Here is a 23680-nt window from a genome sequence, read left to right on the forward strand (position 1 = left end):
GAGTTCTAGGCTAACCAGGGCCACAGAGTAAGACCCAACCTAGAAAGAGAGGGGGAGGCAGAAGGAGGAGAGGAGGAGCCCCCTTGAGGGTGTGACTTCAGAACTCTCCGAAGCTGGACCTGCATGGCTCTTGCTGACTCTGGAGACATTCACACCAGCATGAGCCAGCATGAGCCAGTTTTTTGTTTGTTTCTTCGTTTTATTGTGTTTTCCCCCTCCGAGACAGGGTTTCTCTGTGTAACCTTGGCTGTCCTAGACTCACTTTGTAGACCAGGCTGGCCTCGAACTCACAGAGACCCTCCTGCCTCTGCCTCCCTGAGTGCTGGGATTACAGGTGTGCATCACCACGCCAGCTATAATAAGTTTTAAAAACTCACAAAAGTTGGATCACAGACATACAAACACTGGTATTTAAATAGATGCCAAATAGACAATGACAGGTGAAGGAGATGGAAGCCTGGGTGCTTCTTGCTCAGTGCTCTTGGAGTTTGCCCTAGCTCCTTCTGGTGTTGGTGGCCCTGCAAGTCCCCGTGATCCCCACCTTCATCCTGCTAGCTCTGGCAGTGTATTTGGTGGCTTCCTGATCCTCCAGGGATCCACCGGACCAGCTACAGACATCCCTGTCTAAGGTCTTCTGTAGCTTCAATCAGCCAAGACCTCTATTTCAATGCTGGCATGCCCCCTGGTGGCCAGTTGGAGAACTGCCCGCTTTCAATTTCCACATCTTGAAGGATGCTTCAAACCCCAGTGTTAGAGATTCTCTGGAAATGTATTTCCCCGTGGGTGTGCCTTTTAGAATTCATCCAGCCATTGTTGACAAGATATATCATCAAATGTCCACTATATAACAATTTGCTTACTGAGTTCACAAAGACTATAAACTTATTGGGGGAAATCTAAGCCCCCTAAATTAACAGGTGACATTTGGCCAAGATTAGGCTCATGTACGTTGGGCTAGGAGTATCCTACAAAATTAAAAAGACCATAGAAGGTCTCCTGAAGGTGGCCATATTTTCACTGGGCGCCAAAAGGAAACTGTTATTTTAGAAGTGGGCAGAGGAGGCACTTTGAAGACAGAAGGACCAATGCATGCCCGGCCTCCTCCCTCACTGCCCACCCAGCTTTCTCATGCTGTTCCCCCTCTTATTAAGCATGAGTCTTCAAGCCACAGTTCCTAAACGTGCCCCCCCCCCCCAGGAACGTGCTGGTATATTACCACACACAGCTTACACCTTCTTCCTCTTAACCCAACATTTTGTTGCCACTTGTGACCCCACACTTTTCCTACCCAGAGGCCTTGAAACAGCCCTTTTACTCTCTCCAGTGACCACAGGAAACCTCCCACCTCTCACAGGCCTCTGCTTATCTTGGCATTTGTTCTGTGGCAAAGACTGGCCAGAAGGTGGCGGCAGCAGATTGAAAAACCTTCCCCCCCACCCTCCCCCCACCCCCACCCACCCAGTAACTTGCAGCTCAGCCTGGCAGAGTCCTGGGAAGAGGAGGACCCTTGCTTGTGCTATTACACCACCCAGAAACAGAGGCTTGCTGGCTGAGCAAAGTTAACCTGGAATACTAAAACCTTAATTCTCCCCACAGGCTGTGGTGGCTCCAGCTCTGACCTAGACGTGGACAGAGGGGCCTTATAAACTCCTGTGCCAATTCTTCAGTGGCTCACAGTGGTCCCGGAGTGCTCACGGAGCCCCAGCGGAATGGCGGAGCCAGGTCTACAAGCACACACAGGCATAGTTTTGGTGAACCACCAGCACCACAGGCCAGTGGCAAGGCAGCCCTTAAGAGCTTGGGAGGAAATCCCAGTACCTGGGGAGTTGGCATCAGAGCAGTCTTCCACATGTACAGCGGGGACTGAGGAGGAATCGTGGGCCAGGGGCCAACTGGAACCTGAGACCAGAAGGAGATGAAGTAGGCCAGGAACCATAGGGGACCCAGGGCCCCATGAAGCCAGCTTAGCGGTACAGCTAAATAGCACATAGAGAGGCACCCAATCCATGGGAAAGGGAAGGGCAACAATGTCCCGGAGCCAGAGACACGGCAGTGAGGGCTCTCAGAAATGGAGGAGAGAGACAGGGTCTACAGGAAGACACGCAGGAGGGTCTGGACATGTTTACAACGGTATCCTGCACAGGAGCTGGCCTTGGGGTGATCGAGAGATTTGGGGTGCAGAGAAGACAGGTCCTCCTTGGAACTCCTTCGGACACTTTCCATGGAATACAGAGGGAGGAGGGACCATTGGTGAGGGCCCTGCTGTGCTCCTTGACCACCTCTGCCCCTGCCCTTGCCCCTGCCCCATGTTCCCTCAGTCCCACCTCTCACTTGTATGGGGCCACGTCTCCCTTAAAGCCTCAGTTAGCCTCGGCAGAGCAGGGCCAGCTGTCCAGTGTGACCCATCAAAGTGGAAGGAGTTCTGCACTGTGGGGGCCAGGACACACTGACCCAGAATGAAGGAAGAGAATTTTAATCAGTGTGGGCTTTATATATTTATTTATTTTTATTTATTTATATTTATTTATATTTGGTGCCTGTAGCTCAAGTCCATAAGGGGGAGGGGGCAGGAACTCCCACTCTGCAGCTCCTCTTAGGATCTTAAGGCCTCCACCGGACACAGGCAACTTAAGGTTGAGATCACGGACACCAATGGACACATGGACACCAAGTCTCCAAGTGCGCGGCGAGATGGGGTGCGCGGGGGAGATCACAGGCTACTGCTCTAGGCTTCTCAGGTATCTGACGGCCTTCTTCACGTGCTTGTCTTTGGGGTCTGAACAGATGAGCCTGTTCTGGACAGTCACGAACCTACACAGGAGAAGGCAGTGGGTATGAGGTGCCATTGTGCAATTCTTTCCTACTGGGGTCCTGACTCCATTCCTGCCTCCCGAGGGCCAGGGCTGCAGGACTTCATGCCTGGCGCCTCACAGCACCTCAGGCCTGACGAGTAGAAGTGACCAGACACTCAGATCCGAGAGGAAGAGGTGACTGCATTGCTGTCTACTGGTTCTGCTACCTGGGGTGTCCTATCCATCCTGGCGCCTCCATTTCACAACAAATAAATGAAGAGGTTGAAGCCCTTTTCAGTTGTATGGGGTATAAGGGCTCCCCTGAATGCCCAGGGCTACTGGCCCAGGGGAAGAAGGCTGTGCTTTCCTTCCCTCTGTCCCAGTGGCCCTCCCTGGGTACTCCAAGGCCCTCCCACTTTACCACTCTGGGTCCCGGGTATAGGAATGGAACAGAGAGGAACTCACACGATGGCATCCCTAGGACACTCAAGTGAGGTCCTGTACCATGTCACCAGCTTCCTGATGGGAATGGCCCCCTTGAAGTACTCCAGGCAGCACTCTCGGCCTACATTGGTGGCTCGGGCTAGAAGAGCAATAAGAAGAAGGCGTTATAGGGGTCTGGACATGTGCCTGAGGACCCATGGAGTGTCCCCATATGTGTGAGCCTATGGGTGATGATAGCTGCATGTGCCTCTCTTTGTATTCTGTTTGTTCCTGGTATGTCTGTTGTCATGGAGGTGGGGTGTCTGTGTACATGTGTGTCCGTATGGTCTCCTTACGTCTGCATATTCGTCTGTGTGCGTCTGCAAGTGCAGCTGCCTGCACCCAGGAGCCTTATTTCAACTTCCCTTTCTAAAGTAAATATAAAAAATCTCTTTTTCATACATCCTTGGAACCAACTCTCCATCTTTATGCTGTCCCTGATGATACGTGAAAGCCCACTGATGAAACAAATGATTGCCATTCTAAGTAAGAATCATTCCTTCTGTCTCATGAGCCCACAGCCAAGGCCGCTATGTCCTAACATCTCAGGATGAGATGTGCTGCCCATGGTGTCACCAGGCAGGTGTCCAGGTCAGGTGCCTAACAACATCCCCATCACCCCAGCACCACTGTCCTCCCCGCAGGGCTTTTGCTGCCAGCCCTGTGGCCTCAGACAGGGTGTAAGTCACACAGCTGGTGTTTCTGCCTGTGGTCTGTGTGTGGCTGTGGGGCTCCTCCCCTGCCCTGTCTTGTCTGTGCCCAGCTCTCACCAGCGCTGGTGTGCTGCAGTGAGGTCCCCAGAAGCAGGGCAGCCAGGAGCAGCATCTGAAGTGACATCATGGTGCTAGAAGCCCAAGGGACGATCTCTGTGGGTCCTTCTGCTTGCCTTGGTGTCCAGAGTTGAAATGACCTATTTAACCTCTTCGGTGGTCACCCTACGCCTCCTGTCCCCTCCTTTAATCCTTCCAGATCAAAGAAATTCGGAGAATTTGAGATAATTCAGGAGAAGTCTACCTGGGAATGTTTGTGGCTTTCCGGAGAATGGGCACCTCACTTGGGACAGAGGTGGGGTCTGTGGGGGCCATGACAATGACATACTTCTCTTTTCAAAGGGAACATTTCTTGGTTCCTCTGTCAGCAGGGCTCAGGGCCTCAGCCTCAACTCATTTCATCCCCTGTCCTAGTGCTGGTGAACTTCCTTCATGCCTAGTGCCCCACGGGGGCAGGGCAGGGGTGCTAGACAGAGCTCTTAGGGACTGTGCCAGTCAGGGCTCTGGAGTCCAGGAGGTCCACAGGAGGGGGAGCCGGTTCTGTAGAAAAGGCCTAGCTCCATCCTGAGGAAACCAGGTGCTCACATGAGGCTGAGAGACTGTCTTTGTTCTTCCCCAGGCTGACCCTGACCCCAGGAGGCTAAGCCGAGTGGGGCTTTAATCACTGTGTGCCTACATGTGCGCTTCAGGGGGTTGGAAAGCCCAGTTCTCAGAAATGGGGCCCCTTTGCCTCTGATATGAAGAGAGCGCCACACACCAGAGGCCGCCCTGGAAGCCTGATTAGCATTTGTAGGCTCTAAGCACACTTTTAAAACCTATGTGGCACTTTCAGCGTCACCCCGAGACTGTCACATCAGTGCCCAGAAAAGCATTTCAGGATGAGTCACTATGAAACAAAGTAAGAGTCTATTGAGAAAAAGAAACCGGCCTAGTTAGACCTGGAATCCCAGCAACTGGGGAGGTTGAGACAAGGAGGTTTCAAGTTCAAGGCCAGCCCCAGCTATCAGAGTTCATGGGTGCTGGTGAGGCCCTATCGCAAAATAAAGGGGAATGTCACTGCTTTGCTGTATAACCCAGGGCATCACACAAATAAAGTATGTGCCATCATGCCCAGTTTCGATGTTCGGGTTTTTTTTTCTTTTACTCTTAAGTTTTTATTTTATTAAATTTTTATTTTTTACTATATTTATGTGTATAGATATTCTGCATGTATGTGCTAGCAGGCACTCTACCAACTGAGACACATCTCAGCCCCACCCAGCAATTTGTGTTAGGACTCTTGGCTCTCTGCCAGCAAGAAAAACCCAGGGTAAGGGGCCCCTTTCCCTTTCCACATCTCCATTTTCTTTCAATCCCACCCCAAGGCCAGAGCATCACTGAATTTGCTCTGTCCCTCAGACTAAGAGGCTTTCCCAGCCAAAGCCTCCATCCACTAAATGCCTGCCCCAGGTGGGCAGCATTCTGGCCGGCAGGGTGGTGGAGGCCTGCAGGTGCCTGGGCTTTGATACCGACACTTGAATTCTGTGCCTGGCTTCTCAGTGCCTGCAAGTAACCAGAGGCAGTTTGCAACAAAACCCTATACGCCCCCATCCCCCAACCCCAATGCTGCCAGGTCTGGTCCTGTGTTAGTCATTGAACTGCCATTAAATTTTCACCAAAAGTGATGTTAAGAACCTGGTGACGGTGGCGCACACCTTTAATCCCAGCACTCGGGAGGCAGAGACAGGTGGGGTCTCTGTGAGTTCGAAGCCAGCCTGGTCCACAGAGTGAATTCCAGGACACCCAGGGGTACACAGAGAAACCCCCGTTTTGGGAGTGGTTGAACATAGTCTGTTGAAACTAGACTCCTGGGAACAGTGGTCAGAATATAAACCCAGCAGTCCCTGGGACATTCTTGAGCTGGAGAGAAAGTCCAGGCATTCTTCCTCCCCTGCAGGAGGCTGGCTGGTTTAGGTCCTGAAGCCTGGGCTTTCCCCTACTTTAGCTAAACTTCCTTGTTGGCCAGGCTTCCTTGCCGCTGCGCTGTGCGCTGCTTCGCTGTGTGACCTAGGGCATCTCACAAATGCTCTCCCGGCCTCAATTTCATCCCCAGTGAAGGGAGGTCCAGACAATTCCCAGGAACCTCCTTAAGAACTGACAAAGCTGGGGTGTGGTGGCATACACCTTTACTCCCAGCACTAGGGAGGCAGAGGTTGGCAGATCGCTGTGAGTTCGGAGGCCAGCCTGGTCTACAAAGCGAGTCCAGGACAGCCAAGGCTACACAGAGAAACCCTGTTTGAAAAACAAACAAACAAACAAACAAACAAACAAGAACTGACAAAAATGGGGTCTTCCTTGGCCAGGCCTCATCCGAGCAATTCTCTGCTTCCCTTGGAGTCCCACAGCTGCCAGATTCTTTGTCCTTCCTACTGCCTTGTAGCTGAGTAGCTCGGCAAGCTGTACCCCTACCCCCTCCCCGCCCCCACCTCAGGCCAGGCTTCCAGTGCTTCAGAGAGGAGGGCAAGGGAGGGTGCACGCCCTAAGAGAAGAGATGACCTATGCCTAGCCGCGACCCAGGAGGCTGTAGCCTGGAAACAGGAGCCCCAAGCTTGAGAGAGAGGTGGGAGGGAGCTGTCTGCCGATCTGCCGCTTATGAGGATCTCTTAACCTCACTGTGCTCACCCCTCGCCCCCCCCTCCCCGCCCGCCCGCACCCGACTTCCTATCCCCCCGCTGGCACCCTCTTCCCAAGTAGGTCCTGCCCAGCCTCTTGTGGCAGAGGCCAGCACAAGCTGCTGTGTGCTCCCAGCACAGTCATGGTTGATTATGCCGCAATCAACAACTCTGTTGCCGGGGACACAGCCTAAAGCACCACTTGGGAAACTCCCCGTGTGGGTTTCAAGGCCTCTGCTTGACTGCACACTCAGATCTTTTTTCTCCAGAAAGACCCAAATCCCCCGTCCTTCTAGGGAAGCAGTCAGGCCACAAGAACAGAAGGCTCTGACGGGGCCACCTCCTGACCTGAGGGAGGCAGGGCAGCAGAGCCAGTTGCCTAGGTGTGCCCTCAGGTCCGTGCAGCCCACCTTCGGGGCGCTTCGGGAGATTACCCAGCAAGTGGGGAGGGAGCTACAGGCGAGACAGACACTTTGGAGGGCTGCTGAGGAGGAGGTGGCAATTCGCAGGTCTTTGCAGGTAGAATTCCTACCCACCCAGAGGAGCGGGAAGGGACATTCATACCCAGGGCATGGAACAGAGGTACGGAAGGGAGCACTGGCAGAGATAAGCTGGGAGACTAGCATGGAATCCCCGTAGGGAAACTGCCCGTTCGCTAGGCCAGAAATGTCCAACCTGACGTCCCTTAACAGGTGAAGGCGGACCAGACAGCAGGGGTGAGTACAGAGCGAGGCTACAGTTCAGTGCTGCTGGGGAGTAAACGTGAAGGGGCATTTGTGAGGGGCTTTCCTCACCATGCCATACCCGCTCCATTATCTCAGCAATGGAATGGATTCCCTGGGAACCTTCCTACAATCTTTGGGCATGCCATGTCCAGACCCCTCCAACTAAAGGCAGCTCTGAACTCCTGCCTCAAGGGAGTACCCAAGGCACAACCAGCTAGACCCTAGCTCTTAGAATCATTGGGATCCTCTCTACTTTGACCAACCAGAAAGAGCTGGACCAGTGGAATTCTGGGTCTTTTATCCTGAAAGGTATGAGATGTCCCTGTTTCTATCCCAGACTCTTCCTAGGCTTGGATCCTAAAGGTTTGGGGGCAGGCTTAAGATGCCCTAGGTCACAGAGCAGGGCGCCAGGCTGGAAGCTGTTCATCACCTACAACGGTTTGTGAAACTTGTCACGTAGCAGGAATGAAAGGTGGCTCAGAAATGTCGTCCCAGGGCTCTGCCCAGTGGGTCCTCAATTTTAACACCCAGCAATCTTTCCCCACATCATATGAGGAAGGCTACTCCCTGCTCCCCTATACCCCCTATACCCTCCTCCTCCACTTCCCCAGCCTCAGCCCTTCCTACAGCTGCCACCACCTGCTGCTCAGCATTCAGTTTATGGACACCCAGGGCTGTTCCTCCTGTCCAAAGCATGCCCGTCCACCTCTCCCCATCCCTTCCTCCCTAGTCTTCTTCAGATCATGGGTCGGGCTGCTCGTGTCTTCGACCACCAGCCTTCCGTGTGTTCAGAGGCCATTGATTCGCTGTTATGGTGACATTTCAGACTGTGGAATCCACAAAAATACCAGGACCCCAATGCACCCCAAGAACATAGCAGGTGCTCAATAAAATGTATCCACTAATGAATGGAAGAGGTGTGTGGTTGGACGGACGGTTGGATGGATGGCAGGTGGGTCAATGAGTGGATGGGTGGATGTGCGGAGGAACGTGCGTGCCAGTGGAGTGGCCTGAGAGACGAACGGATAGATACGTGCATGCACAGATGCATGGCCACTTAACAGCTTCTGAACTGCAGGAAGATTCATGCTCAGCTTCTTCACTTCAGAACAATTGTTTATTTTACTTAAATGTCAGTTTTTCCTATGTTTTGCAGGCTGTGTTAGACTCATAGTCATTTAGCCTGAGCATCCTGAGTGCTGGGATTAGAGGGATGTTACACCAAGTTTAACAAATTATTATTATTATTATTATTGTTGTTGTTGTTGTTGTTATTATTATTATTATTATTATTATTATTATTATTATTATTAGACAGCGTTCCACCAATGTAGCCCAGGTGGCCTTGAAGCCACAGTCCTCCTGCCTCAGTTCCCCAAGTATTGGCATTCTAGGTGTGAGCCACTATATGCAGTTTAACTTAACTGCCTCAGTGTGCCCCGCAACTCATGGGTCTCTCTGGAGTCCCTCCATCTTGAACGAGGCAGATAAATAAGCTTAATGCCTTTTATGTGAGGAAACCAGACACATTTGGGGGTCTCTAGGGTGTAGCCACGACCCTTTCTCTAGTTCACAGCTTCCTGTGGGTTGTGGGCATGTCTGAAAATCTGAATTGCTTCTCTGGTAGCTGGGGTCACACAGTCTGCCTTCCTCCCACAGGGGCCTCCTTTCTCATCCACAGCTTTAGCACTAAGTTTCTGACAGAAGCAGGTGAGAGAAATAAATGTGGTTACAATAACAACTGATAATAATAACAACAGTTACTTCTTGTGAGGATCCACACATGCCATCCATGGTAGGGACCCCGGAGCCCTCTCTGCCTGTTCCCCTGCTTCATAAAGAACTCTGCCTGCCTGACATCCCCCCCCCCCCTTGTTCTCAGGTGAGAAAATGGGCCTCTTCCGAGCAGTTTAGAAACCTACCAGCGAGTGGCAGGAGCATGTTTTGGACTTTGCTTTTGCTCCAAGCAGCCCACTGCCCCTCCTTATGTCACCTTCTCCTCTGGACATGCACTTCCTTAATCTACACCCCCAGCTCCAAACGTTGACCACTGGGCCCTGTTTCTCACTCAATTGCCTGTCTGTCTGTGGATTCCCTCAGCCCTTCGCCTTGCAGTCTGTCAGCCCTGTGAAGTCTGTCCTAATAATGAATATGCTCCTGGAAGGAACCATCATCCTTTCTGCATCCACTCAGCCTCAGGACCAAGTTGCCTCGCCAACCATCCTCCCCTTTTTTGGTCAAACCAACATCATTCTCACCTCCCTGTCGTCATCCCCGAGCCTGAAGCTTCGCCCTTGACTCATTCCTGGCCTCCAACCCCCATACCTCATCAGACAGAGGCTCTGCTCTGTCACTCTTCCTCACCTCCTCCTCATTTTACCAACTCAGTCTCTTCCTTTCCACCCACACAATCCAACCCATGGGCCCACTTCCTCCTGGGAAGTTTCTCCTACTGCCGTCTAGCCTGCATACCTGCCCCTGGTGACTCCTGCACGAGGTCACTTTGACCACTTTGACCATAGCATGTATGGTCATAATCCCAGTATCCAGGAGGCTAAGGAAGGAGGGTTAAAAGCTTGGGGCTAGCCTGGGCTACACAGTGAGACTCTATTCCTCTCTCGAAAAATAACCATCTCATAGAACAGTGGCACACACCTTTAATCTCAGCACCCAGGAAGTAAAGGCAAGAGGATCTCTGTGAGTTCGAGGCTAGCTTGGTCTACATAGTGAGTTCCAGGACAGCCAGGACTAAATAAACCCTTTCTCAAAAAAAAAAAAATTAGCCATAAATGGATCTGTATGGTTTGGATATATGAAGTGTCTCCCAAAAGGCTTATATGTAGGTTCTAGAGAGATGGCTCAGTGCTTAAAAGCATTTACGGCTCTTCCAGAGGACCCAGGTTCGGTTCCCAGCACTCACATGCTAGCTCACAACCATTACCTATAACTTCAGTTCCAGGGGACCGGACACTTCATTCTGGGCACCAGGCACACATGTGGTGTACATACACACATATAGGAAAAACACTCATACACATAAAATAAAACAAACACAGCAATTTTGCTCCGTGGCTAAAGGTACCTGATGGCCTGAGTTTGATCCTAGGAACCCACATGGTAGAAGACGGGGACCAACTTCAGCAAGTTGTCCTCTGACCTACACAGGAACACGGTGGCACATGCCACACACAGACTTTTTTTTTTAAACAGTAATTTAAAAACATTTGAAGAGAAAGGCAATTTGCTCACAAGGGTGTTAACTTGATTTTTTTGTCTCTGCACTGATGAATTCGTACTAAATGGGCTATGAAAAATGGGGCCTGCTTAAAGAAAGGTGATCGACCACTGGGGGTGGCGTGGGGATGCGCCTTGTAAAAACATCTTGGTTTTGCGCCCTCTGTGTCCCGCCTTCCTTGAGACGAGCAACCTTGTTCCACCATGGCCCTCTGTCATGCTTTTCTGACTCAACACAGACCTGAGCGAAAGCACTTGAAAAAAAGTCAGACTAGGGGCTGGAGAGATGGCTCAGTGGTTAAGAGCACTGACTGCTCTTCCAGAGGTCCTGAGTTCAATTCCCAGCAACCACATGGTGGCTCACAACCATTTATAATATGATCTGATGTGCACTGTATACATAATAAATAAACAAAAAAGATTTAAAAATTATAGAGACGCTGTGACCTGGATTATTAAAAAAAAGAAAAAAAGAAAGAAAAGTCAGACTAAGTCCTTCCTCCTTTACTGTACTTCCCCCAGGCATTTGTCACATGGTTAGAAAAGCTGACAACACCGGCTCCCCATGTCCTTCTGAGTCTGTGTGGCTGAGGCTGTCCCTTTCATTCCTGGGAGATGCCTCCAAATCTGCCTACCCCTTGAGCACCATACCCTGGAAGATACAAAGCCAGGGTTCCTCGCAGCAGAAGAGTTAGAAGCAAAGGGGATGCTGGGTGCCTGGCTTGGGACTTCAGTCTACCAATAATGGGTGGTGGGACTTTGAGTTCAAAGTCACCCCCACTCTGAGCCTTAGTTTCTACAACTGCAAGATGAAAGTAATAATAGTAATGACATCAGAAGTCTGCAGTGCCTTTTGGTGACTATAGCAGGAAAGAAAGAAAGAAAAAAAAAACACCATCTATAGGCTGGTGACTCCGGCTTTCACAAACTGCAGACTCACATATCCAGCTTCCTACTCAACACACCAAATAGGCATCTCCAACCCCCATGTCCAGATCTGAGTTCCTGATTCCCTCGCCCCCACTCGCGTTCCGCGTTCCACCCCCGCCCCGTTCTCCACCTTCCCCTTCCTTCCGGTTGAACAGCCCAAAAAACCTGGGTGCTATCTTAACCACTTCTTCCTCTCTCCCAACATTCCATCTGCTGGAGAGCTCTCAGTGTGGCGCCTTTATAGCCTCAGAAACCGTCCTCTCTCCTCTGGATTCCTTACTCTACCCCCTGGCCACTTCAGCCACGCTCGCTCTGCACTCTGTCCTCGGCACAGTACCCCGAAGTCACAGCTCTCCTGTACTTAGAAGTTCCCGGAGGCTCTGTGGTCACCCAGGGAACAAGCCTACAGCCCTCCTGGGCCACCCTCAGCCCTCTTGTTTCTTCACCTGCTCTGGCCTCCGCACTGACCTCTCGTGCCCAACATATTCTCTCCTGGAAGAACAGTATGCAGACATCTGCACACCTCGAGGTCTTTATCTGAATGTTCCACGAGGGGCCCCTGTTTCAGCCGGCATCCTGCACCTCCTTGGCGTCGCTTTCCCCGTCTCTGCTGACATTCTGCTGTGGACTCATCCAGGTCTGCTGCTTGTCACTAGTTTCCCAGCTGCACCTCGACCACATTTGCCATGGGTCTAAATGTGTACCTTTTTTTGTGTGTGTGAAGTTTATTTCCTGTCCCACAGTCAGTGGAGAGGGAGTGGGAGAGGGAGGGAGGGAGGGAGGAAGAGAGGAGGGGAGGGGAGGGGAGGGGAGGGGAGAGAACCAGCCAGTCAGTCTGGTGTAATTCCTGGGGCTGAGTGTATAAGCCTTTGTACAAGCTCTCTCATGATAATGAGCCTGTCTCCATGTCTCTGATGTCTGGATCTCAGGATACTGAGCTCCCCTCTAGTGTATAAGTCCGCTTTTTTGTTTGTTTGTTTGTTTGTTTGTTTGTTTGTTTTCCATTGCTAAGGGCCAGCTCTTCCCATGGAGCACTTACTCCAGTTCTCAGGCGACTTCAAAAGCCAGGTCCTTGGTTCTCCAATAGCCCTGGGACAGTTCTAGGCTCACCCGATGGGTGCAATGAAAGAAACCATTGAGAAGTCAGCAGGGTGCTGTCGCTAGGGTGGCAGCTTGTTTGGGTTGCCAGGGACTCTGTGAACCCTCTTGGTTCAGCACCAGGGCCAGCGCTAGGGACCCAAGTCACTTAGGAGCCTGCTGAATCTGGCCTGGTGGAAAGGCTTTTTGTTGGGATTCCCTGTAACGTTATCCAATCCCAACCAGAGCCAAAAAGCCATCAGCGAGAAGTCAATCCCCATCAGCACTTGGTGATTTGACCTCCCTAACCACTTCATACCTTTCCCTAGCAGGCAGGACTGAGAAGGAGAGGTGTGGCTCCTTCTGAGGAGGGTCTAGACCCCAGAATCCCCTTTCCAGAGAGAAGCTGGCACCCCACAGCATCTGCCCCAGCCAGAAGGGGCAACAGCTTCCTCCCTGCCTTGCTTGCCGCACACACAGACCCGCTTCCCTGCCATGCCTGGGCTCCTTCCAGCTCTCAGCTGCCGCTTCTATTTTTAAATGAAACTAAGAGAATTTAATCCACCTCCACAGATAACTGGAGTCGCGTCGACTTTGCTGATTACTTAGGGAAGTAATGGGACATGAGTCCCATTCCTCCTCTCTACTCCCTATGTCCTGAGCAGCCAGATCCTTTACCATGCCTTCTCTTCCTGGGAGCAGGTGGCAGGGCTCATAGGTGGGTCTTTTTGGGAAGGGGGTTCTTTAATTTTATTTATTTGCTTATTGATTGATTGGTTGATTGATTGATTTTCTGAGACACAGTTTCCTCTGTGCAGCCCTGGCTGTCCTGGAACTCTTCCTGTAGACCAGGCTGGCCTCAAACTCAGAGATCCATCTGCCTCTGCCTCCCGAGTACTGGTATTAAAGGCATGAGCCACCACTGCCCGGCCCTTAGGAGGGTCTTTAGGGTGGTGCAGGCAGGTCTTGCTGGCACAGGACTGTGATTCAGATACTTGGTAGGCTGAGGCAGGAGAATCACAAGTTTAAGGCCAACCCGGTCTACTTAGTGAGGCTGTCTTAAGAAGACTGGACTGCTCTTTTAGAGAAGACCTGAATTCAAGTCTCTGCATCCATGTGTTGGCTCACAACTGTCCGGAACTCCAACTCCAAGGGATCTGATGCCCTCTGCTGGCTGCTGTAGGTACCAGGCACACAAGTGGTACATAGCCATGCACACAGAAAAAATATCCACATACATAAAATAATATAAACAATTAAAGTATTTTTAAAGAGAGATGGGAATATATATAAGTGGTACAGCCTTTGTCCAGATATGTATGAGGCCCTAGGTTCAATTTCAAATACAAACAAAACAAAACAACACAGCATACAGTGGGGAAGGAGATGGTGAGGGAGTCATAGAGTAAGAAGGAGGTGGCAGAGTAACTTAAAAAGCAGAAGGGTAGCTTCAGCCTGCCGCCCCAGGTTGCTCAGGAGGATGACTTAGAAGTCAGACCAATCAAAGGGAGCCAGACCAGACAGGCATCACCACAGCGAGCCACACGCCTGCATGTCCTGCTCGGGCACTTAGGTGTGTTAGCCGTGTCCCTCAGCCTTCAGGCACTTCTCAGTCACGTCCCCGTGTACTAGGAAGAGCAGAGCCAGGGATACGCTGGCCCCACATGTTTCTTTCTACTTTTCTAAGCAGTGTGTGCACCCTTAATATCCAGTTGCTTCTCAGTACTCCAGGAAGATGGATCCAGGGCCTGATGAGGATACCAACACCTAAGGATGCTCAGGTCCCTACTGTGAAATGGTATAGTATTTACCTCATCTCTCTGATCATCCTCCTACATACTCATCTCTACATGATCACTTATATAACCTGCCATTTCGTAAGCACCATGTGAACGCTGTCTACCCAGGACTGCTGAGGAATAATAAATGATTTTAAAAGTCATTATTGGTTCAATAGACATATGATTTTTTATGGGGACAGAACATAGGGCTTGTGCCTAGGAGACAAACATTCTACCCCTGAGCCATGCCCTAGGCCCTGGTTTTATTTGTTTTGGTTTTTCTTTTAGGCTGAGTCTCATTAAGTAAACCTGGCTGGCCTGGAACTCATTATGTAGACCAGGCTATCCTTGATTTCACAGAGCTCCACCTGACTCTGCCTCTCCAGTGTTGGGATTAAAGGTGTGCACAGACAGACAGACAGACAGACAGACACACACACACACACACACACACACACACACACACACTGGGCTTTTAATTTTTATATGATATTTTGGACCCATGGTTGGTTGGTTGGTTTTGTGTGTGTGAGCCCTGGGGTATGGGCTGACTGTGTGGAATTCTGAAAACATACTTTAGTGTCTATGTCTCACATCCCCTAGTATTGCTCATTAATCCTTTGCTGATGGGTTCACATCTTTCTTCCCACGTGTCAGGATTCTGCCCCAGTCTGCCTAGCAACCTATGATGTCATCACCTACTTGCCAGTAGGCATTGCCCTACCCAGAATTATGAAAAGACAGATCCATGCCCCACCCCTCTCTCTTGGGTGCCTTCCTTCCTTCTCTCCCCATGCTCATATAATAAACTTCTTCATATAATATCTGTGGTGTGGCGCATATTTCATATTTTATATCTCATATTTCATTGTTATTTAAAACCATGACTAAATGTTATTCTACACAATAAGGACACACAGATGATGCAGAGCAAGTTGAGCTTTCTAGAGGCCAACTGTTGGCTCAGTCACTTACTACCTTTGTGACTTTGGATATACACCTGAATCTTCTCTGTGCCTTTGCACACCCATCTGGAAAAGATAGCTCTTTTTCAGTATGAGCTCATCTTAGCGCGCCAGCCAGAGTTATGTGAGAACACTTGTCTAAAGGCTTGAAGCAGAAATGGAGGTCTGGCTTGGTGGGTAGCATGCATGAGGCTCTGGTTGCCTTCCAGTAAAACACACACACACACACACACACACACACACACACACACACACACACACACACACACCTACCACCACCACCACCATCATTACCACCACCACCACCATCATTACCACCACCACCACCATCACCACCACCACCACCACCATCACCAGTAATGAACTTAGGCTCTTAGACTTCCCAGAGCTCAAGCCTGCTGGATTCCTCTACTAGCCACTTGTCTAAGGAGGCTAGAGGACAAGCAGGTCATTGTCCCAGCCCAGGCTTCCTGGGAATTCTGGCCTGGCCTGGGAAGCAACATCCTGACATGTTATGATGGTGGGTGGAGGCTCATTCAGTTCAACAGGGATTAGGGTGTGTTGCTCTGACAGCCATCGACTTCTCATGCCTGGTGGAGGCAATTAGGTATACCCACCAGACATGCAGTTCCCCACAGGCAGGCTAACTAGAGAGGGCACAGCACAGACATCAGGTTAGGGAGTGCCGAAGGACACAAGTGACGGTCCCTTTCCTTAGTCACCACTTCCAGTATCCATGGAGGCGCTGCCACAGAGAGAGGAGCAGGAACCTCTGCCCCAGGGAGCTTATAAAATCATAGTGAAGCAACAGTCACAGCTATAGGCATGGAAGACTGTCACAAAGCCAAGAAAGGCCTTTGAGAGAAGTGACAATCCAAGCTAGGTTCAAAGGTGACTGGGAGTAGGCAGGGGAACAAAGATGGGTAAGTGTATCCCAGACAAGAGGATCTACAAACAAAGCATGTGACCACAGGGACAGGCGGGTGTATTAGTCAGGGTTCTCTAGAGGAACAGGACTGTTAGAATGATCTATGTATGTACAAAGGGGCTCATTAGAATGACTTACAGGCTATGGTCCAGCTAGTCCAACAATGGCTGTCTCTCAACAGAAGGCCCAAAAATCCAGTGGTTGTTCAGCTCACAAGGCTGGAAGTCTCAGATGGTCTTCAGTATATGTTGCAACCCCGAAGAAGTAGGCTCTGACATCAGTGAAGGAATAAACCTAGCAGAGAGTGCGAGGGCAAGCAGGCAAAGACCAAGTGCTTCCTTCTTCCACGTCCTATATATGGGCTACCATGAGAACGTGTGGCCCAGATTTAGGGTGCGTCTTCCCACCTCAAAGGATCCAATCAAGAAAATATCCCTCACAGATGTGCCCAGCTGTGTGGGCTCTTAGGTCAAGATTGAGTCAAGGTGACAGCTAAAAATAGCCACCAAAACCCACCCCTTGTCAACTTGACACACACTCACCTCTCCTTATGTCATGCTTAATTCACAAATGGAAACAATAACCAAGCCATAATTACACCTAAGATGATAGAAATATTCCATTATCCCACGTACAACCTCAGACACTTCATATGCATTTTAGGAGAAGTAGCAACGTTGCTTGACGGACATTCTTTTAATATCTCACAGCATAAATACAATAACTGCTGGTAGTACCTTAATTGATGTTACATTACATGATTAAGAAATCGAGGAAAGAAAACAAATACCTGGATAGACACATTCTTAACAAAAATAGGACAGAAACACATCAATTCAATCCTCAGCTCTGCAGCTGGTCACGCGGCCTTAGCTGGTATTTATAGCTACCTTCCTCTGTTACCCATTTTGGTATTTTCCTACCTTCAGCAAGCACCTCAGCAGGCCTTGGTTCTTCCTCCAGAGCCATCCATGACTTCATTCCTCAAGGGCCCGTGTCCTTTGTCACCCTGACTGTACTGCCTGTTGTAGTTTCCTGCTGACTTTAATCATTAGACATAATGACTTTGAGAGATACCCTAAAGCATCTCCTGCCCTCCAGATGCAATTTCCCTTGTTCCCATTCGGGAGAAGCAATCTGATTTTTTTTTTTCTGGAAGTCTGGATCAATCACCTGTCCTTAACACTGTTATTCCTGTCCTACCTTGATGGCTCAAGAACATCAGAAGCCCAGAGCACCAGGGATGGGACTGAAGGGGCGTGGAGTCAGAGCCTCCAGGTCAATGAAGCATTTGTTGTGTCTCCAGGCAGAGCGTTCCTGGCTCTGGAACCAAACCTTAGTGGGATTTAAGATCTCTGGAACGGGAAGCAAGTATTTTCCTAGTGGGTCACTAGGGACGGACAGTGAATGGAACCATTTCTCTTTCCAGCCTTGATGAAGTTTGTGACAGTCAGCTGTCATTCTCCATGCTCCGTTTGTCTTCTGCACAGGTCACATAGCAAAGTTAGAGGGAGTTATGACACAAACCACTACCCCTGCATCTTTTGAGTCCTTGATGGTGGCACTGATTTCTGCTAATCCTCCAAGGATGCAGGGCTCTTTTAGGCTCATTATTTTGCCTGGTTAAGGTAACTCTAAAGGCTTCCATTTAGCCCTTTCTATAATAGCCCTTACTCCACAGATCAGAAAACCAGCGTGGGTCTTCCTATCTCAAATGATTCAATCAAGAAAAATCCCTCACAGGTGAGCCCAGCTGCTCAGATTTTTTTTTGTTTTTTTGTTTGTTTGTTTTTATTTTTCGAGATAGGGTTTCTCTGTGTAGCCTTGGCTGTCCTAGACTCACTTTGTAGACCAGGCTGGCCTGGAACTCACAAAGATCCACCTGCCTCTACCTTCTGAGTGCTGGGATTAAAGGCGTGCACCACCACACCCGGCGCTGCTCAGATTTTTAATCTCATGTGTAGACAGGTTGACATTCAATAATAGCCATCGCAGTAGGCAGAAAGGATGTAGGAACCACAGCAGGTGAACAAGGCTGGGGCTCAACTAACCACTGGGAATCTCCGTGGGACACTGATACAGAAAGTGCCTTCATTAGTACTCAGAACTGTGGCCATGCACCCTCTCTCCTGAGTCCTGCCCTCAGGCCCACAGAGAGCCCAGGTTTTCACCTCTAGACTTAGGGAATATACTTGAAAAGCATTAGATTGGCCAGGGCACTTGATAGAGTCTGTGCCCAATGCTGCTAGCATTCTCTCTGTTTACTCCCGTGTCTTGTGTCACTGATTAGAACCCATTTGATGAGAGTTAAAGGCAGCCGAAGGCCCATGTAGATGCCCATGCCTTCTTCGTAGAGGGTGGGTAATGAGGAAAAGAGCCAGCATGTGGACAGAATATTATTAAGAAACAGTGTTCAGCTGGGTATGGTGCCCATCATCCTGGCACTTGGAACCCTGGAGATAGAAAGATCAGGAATTCAAGGCTAGTCTGCGGTGCCTTTGATACAAGACCTGTGTCCAAATCTGAAGAGTGCCAGCTTTTGAGTGGCATCGTGCCTAGCCATCCTCCAAGAAGAGCCTGTTTTTTTCTTGATGGTGTCAGAGCTAACCGGATGGGCTGGTTTTGCTGAATCATAAGAGCCTTCCAGCCCTCCCAGACTACAACCACGAAGTTTATTTGTTCTAACCCTGCGTGTCTGGGCTGCTCAGTTGGTCTTTTTCCACAGCTGGAAGCTCCATGTCCCTTGTGCTCGGGGACCCATGTGCTTCATGGAATGTTGGAGAAGTCGGGCCAGTGGTACTGTGCCTCTCTCTCTGCATGGTGCCAGTCCCAGATTCCTAACTAGAGGCAATGAAGAAATGACAGACACATGACATGGAGAAGCCCCAGCACCCCAGAAACTCAGTACGCTTTAGTGGCTACACAGCTGAACAGGGAGGCGGGGTTGTCACACACAGATAAACGAAGAGGCAGGGTTATTGCATACAGCTGAACAAGGAGGCAGGCTTATCTAATCTCAGGAGGAGCAGGGGAGCAATCCTTAGGTCATAATCATGGGTGTTGTGGGAGAGGACGCTTCGGTGGACATTTCCCACACACTGTCAACACTTGTACTTGGACCCAAGGAAGGCTTTGCCATCGGTTTGAGCCTCACCTGGGGACAGCCTTGCCCACTCCCATGGGGCTGAGGCACTGGTCCTTGACTCGGCCATGTCAACAGCACTCATTCACTTAAGACTCTACTTGTAGGTGGGTGGTGGTGGTGCATGCTTTTAATCCCAGCACTTGGGAGGCAGAGGCAGGTGAATCACTGTGAGTTCGAGGCCAGCCTGGTCTACAGAGCGAGTCCAGGATAGTGAAGGATACACAAAGAAACCCTGTCTTGAAAAACCAAACCAAACCAAACCAAAACAACAACAACAAAAAGACTCCACTTGCTCCCTGCTCTGATCATGTATGTGGTCAGCTACTGCAAACTCTGCCAAATTCACACACTGCTTCCCCTCTCACTCACCACAGCCGCTGACTCAGCAAACAACAGCCCAGGAGGAGTGCAGGGCCCTATGCCTCAAAGGCAGCAAGCCAGGAACATCAATAACAACCCCAGTCTCCAAGGACTTGAAAACTTAAAAAAAAAAAAAAAACAGCAAAAAAACAAAAACAAAAAACAAAACAAAACAAAAAAAAAAACCCTTCCCTTTCTCTCCAAGCATCTTGATAGTCTGTTTTGAATTAGTTATGATTCAATAATCTTTATTTTACCAAGTTCAAAACAAGAGAGAGGAGAAAGTTCTTATCAACTTGAACAGTAAGTATTAGTTTAGGGGGAAATAGTGCAAATTACAGATTATATCTTTTTCAGAGTTTATGTATTTTTGTTTTATGTGTATGGATGCGTATTTATCCCTACAATACTTGAGGAGGCCAGAAGATGGCATCATATTCTCCAGGAATCTGGGACTGGTGTCAGAGATGGTGATGAACTGTCATGTGGGTGCTGGGAACTGAACCTGGGTCCTCCGGGAGAGCAGCCAGTGCTCTTAATCACTGAGCCATTTCTCCAGCCCCAAATTACAGATTATTTTTTAGCTACTCACTCTCCCCATCCCCAAGACAGGCTTTCTCTGTGTACTCTTGGCTGTGCTGGACTCGCTTTGTAGACCAGGGTGGCCTTGAATTCACAGAGATCCTCCTGCCTCGGCCTCCTGAGTGCTGGGATTACAGGGGTGCACTACCACACCTGGTCTTATCTGTTTAATAATATCATAATATTTCTTTTTTTTCTCCCTTCTTCTCTCCTCCCTCTGCCTCCTCTGTTCTTCCTCCTTTTCCTCCCTTTTTTGAGACAGGTCTCACTTTAGGTCTGGCTGGCCTTGAGCTCTCAGCCATTGCCTCTGACTCTCTAGTAATGGGACTACAGGTGTGAGCAAACACAAGCAACATCCGACTTAGACAGCATGGGATCTCTTTACTTCCCTGAAGACCAGGAAGACTATATTTATTTATGGTCACCCTGTCATTCTATACCCTTGTTTGGATACCCAATAATAGAATCTTGTATTTCAGACCCTTGGGAGGCTGAGACTGAATGGATCTTGTGCCCAAGCATTTGAGGTCACCCTGGGCAGCACCCTACGCCCCACCCCACCCCCCATTAGGAATGGTGGCAATCTCAGCACTTGGGAGGAAGAGGCAGGAAGATTATGCAATCATGGTCGCCCTTGGCAACGTGGCAAGCTCAAAGGTAGTCCACCCTATGTGAGGCCCTCTCTTTTCTCTTTTTTGAAGAGTTTTTTTTATTGCTTATTTATGTGCATTATGTGTATTTCTGTGTGAGCATGTGAACTTGATATGCTGCCTTTGGAAGCCGGAAGAGGGCATCAGATCCCAGAGAACAATTGTTACAAGCAGCTCTGGGCTGCCGGCTGTGGGTGCGGAGAGCTGAACTCAGGTCTTCTGGAAGAGAGGAAAGTACTTTTTTTTTTTTCAAGACAGGGTTTCTCTGTGTAGCCTTTGCTGTCCTAGTCTCACTTTGTAGACCAGGCTGGCCTCAAACTCACTGCAATCCACCTGCCTCTGCCTCCCAAGTGCTGGGATTAAAGGTGTGCATCACAACACCTGGCAGAGGCAAGTGCTTTTAATCACTGAACCTTTTCTTCAGCCCCCAAGATCAAGTCTCAAAAATGGCAGTGGGGAGGGGGTGGGGAGTTTCAAACCATTTGGAAATTTGGATCTCATGGGTTCTGTTTACTTACTAGGAACCCACTGGGCATATCCCTTGTCCTAACTATTTGCTGAGGGTTATCTCATGGTGTCTTTAGCCCCAAGATGAGATATTATTATTCCTGTTTCATATAGGAGGAAAAAAGGTCCAGGGAAGTTAAGTAACTGGGCCAAAGACACACAGCCAGCAAGCCTCGATGCTATATTATGTCCCTGTATTGCTAGAGACAAGGCATTTATTCTTGAACAGTTCTGTTCTGCCCCCTAGGGGCAGCAGGGTCCCCTGGAGGTTAAGGAAGTGCATCTGCTCTGGAATTCTCCTGGCTGTAGAGACACTGGCTGCAATGCATTGAGATTACAGAGGTCCCTCGGCGAGGTCCTGGCATCTGGACTTGGCTGCTGGTTCAAACAAGCCAGCCTAGAACTAGGTTTTGTTTTGGAACTAGGTTTTGTTTCAAGTCCTTGAAGTTGAGTCACTATTTACTGAACACATGTGCATGTGCATGGGCCCTTGAGGTCCCTGAGTTCTTCTCCCAAACCCCTCAAAGCAGCTGTATGCACTCACATACCATGCTTGAACATATATACTACATACAACACACACACACACACACACACACACACACACACACACACACACACACACAGACTCCAAAGCATCTACTATTCAGCTCAAAGCTGGAAATTCCCAGCCATTCATTTGTGTGTTTTTCTGTCTGGCCTCGCCCTTCTGGGGAATGCACAGTGGAACAGAGATAGGAGGGAATCTAAGAGCAAAGGACCTAAGGTAGGAGGGTGAGACTGGCTACTGCCTAGGGTCCCTGATGACCTGGGGAGAGGGGTGTGCCTGTGCAGTGGGCCCCAAAACTCTAGCCAGGCAGCAGGTGGAGGCAAAGGGAGAGAAAGAGGGGCTGTATCTCAATGGCACAAGTCCCAAGGCCTACAGTCCTTAGGGCTGAGTGCAGGAGGTCTGAGGGTGCTCAGGAGTCCACACATTTAAGAATCTCTATGGCTCATTGCTGGGCATGGTGGCACACACCTTTGATCCCAGCACTTGGTAGGCAAGAGGCAGAACTCTGTGAGTTCGAGGCCAGCCTGGTCTACCAAGGGATTCCAGGACAGCCAAGGCTACACAGAGAAACCCTGTCTCGAAAAGCAAATCAAAATCAAAAACAAAACAAAACAAAACAAAAAGAATCCATGGCTCATGATTTCAGAAACAGTGCCAAGCTGGGCATGGTGGCCCACAACCTGGCACTTGGAAGGGTGAGATAGGGGGGCAGACTATCAAGGTTTCAATAGGCCTGCTGGACTCTGTAGTGTAGTAAGTAAGAAGAGGTCAGGGGAGACAGCCTGGGTCACACAGGGGAGAGCTGGCCTCAACAAACAAAACTAAAAACCCCAAAGCTTAATGACACATTTTTTCTTTCTTTCTTCTTTTATTTTTTTTCTTTCTTTCTTTTTTTTTTTTTTTTGTTTTTTTGGTTTTTTTTTTTTTGTTTTTTGGTTTTTTGAGACAGAGTTTCTCTATGTAGCCTAGGCTGTCCTAGACTCAGTTTGTAGACCAGGCTGACCTCGAACTCAAAGCGATCCGCCTGCCTCTGCCTCCCGAGTGCTGGAACTAAAGGCATGTACCACCACGGCCAGCTCAACACATTTCTTAAGATTTGAAGTCTGGAGAAAGGCTTGGTCGCATGCCAGCTCTGCAGCATTGTGGGCTGGAGCGAGGAGTCGCACATCTTCAGATCTCGCCCTGGGAATGGGCCAGGCGCTCTACCACTGAGCTGTGCCCCGAGCCCGAGTTCACATAACCTTGGCAAACTTTACTTTCATGCTAAAGCACACTGCTGGAAGAATTTGGCGTGTAGCCCGGCACGAGGAAACCATAAAGAAAGAGTGACTATTATCAACGTGATTGCATGGAGCTTCAGAACTACTGCCCTTTCAAACTTGGCATCAGTGGTAGGAATAGCTTTAGCTAAATCTAGCTTACAAACTGAAAGAGAAATGACAGGTCCCAGCACTGCAAGGTCCCTGGGGAGGCCTGAACCGGGATCCAGGTTTCCCCACTCCCTTCCTCTTCCTGAACCTGCCTAAAATGTTACTCGCACCTCTAGCAAT

General features: G+C 49.7%; 1 protein-coding gene across 8 annotated transcripts; it reads right to left on the reverse strand.

The window, feature by feature from the left end:
* Window positions 1-1598: 1598 nt before the first annotated feature.
* CCL17 (C-C motif chemokine ligand 17) lies at window positions 1599-16610 on the reverse strand. Of its 8 annotated transcripts, none has more exons than XM_084757720.1 (4): window positions 16475-16610; window positions 4046-4237; window positions 3258-3375; window positions 1599-2811 (listed from the first exon to the last, which is right to left on the reverse strand). In XM_084757720.1, exons 2-4 carry the CDS (start codon window positions 4113-4115, stop codon window positions 2718-2720), a joined length of 282 nt encoding a protein of 93 aa, XP_084613846.1. In that variant the 5' UTR covers window positions 4116-4237; window positions 16475-16610; the 3' UTR covers window positions 1599-2717. The 8 variants fall into 8 exon arrangements, with proteins under 8 accessions (XP_084613846.1, XP_084613848.1, XP_084613843.1 ...); XM_084757722.1 differs by lacking the exon at window positions 16475-16610 and adding an exon at window positions 12109-12265 and having other exon boundaries at window positions 4046-4161; XM_084757717.1 differs by lacking the exon at window positions 16475-16610 and adding an exon at window positions 12109-12265.
* Window positions 16611-23680: the final 7070 nt, after the last annotated feature.

The sequence above is a fragment of the Acomys minous genome, assembly GCF_964271855.1.
Source record: "Acomys minous genome assembly, chromosome: 14".
NCBI classification, from domain to species: domain Eukaryota; kingdom Metazoa; phylum Chordata; class Mammalia; order Rodentia; family Muridae; genus Acomys; species Acomys minous.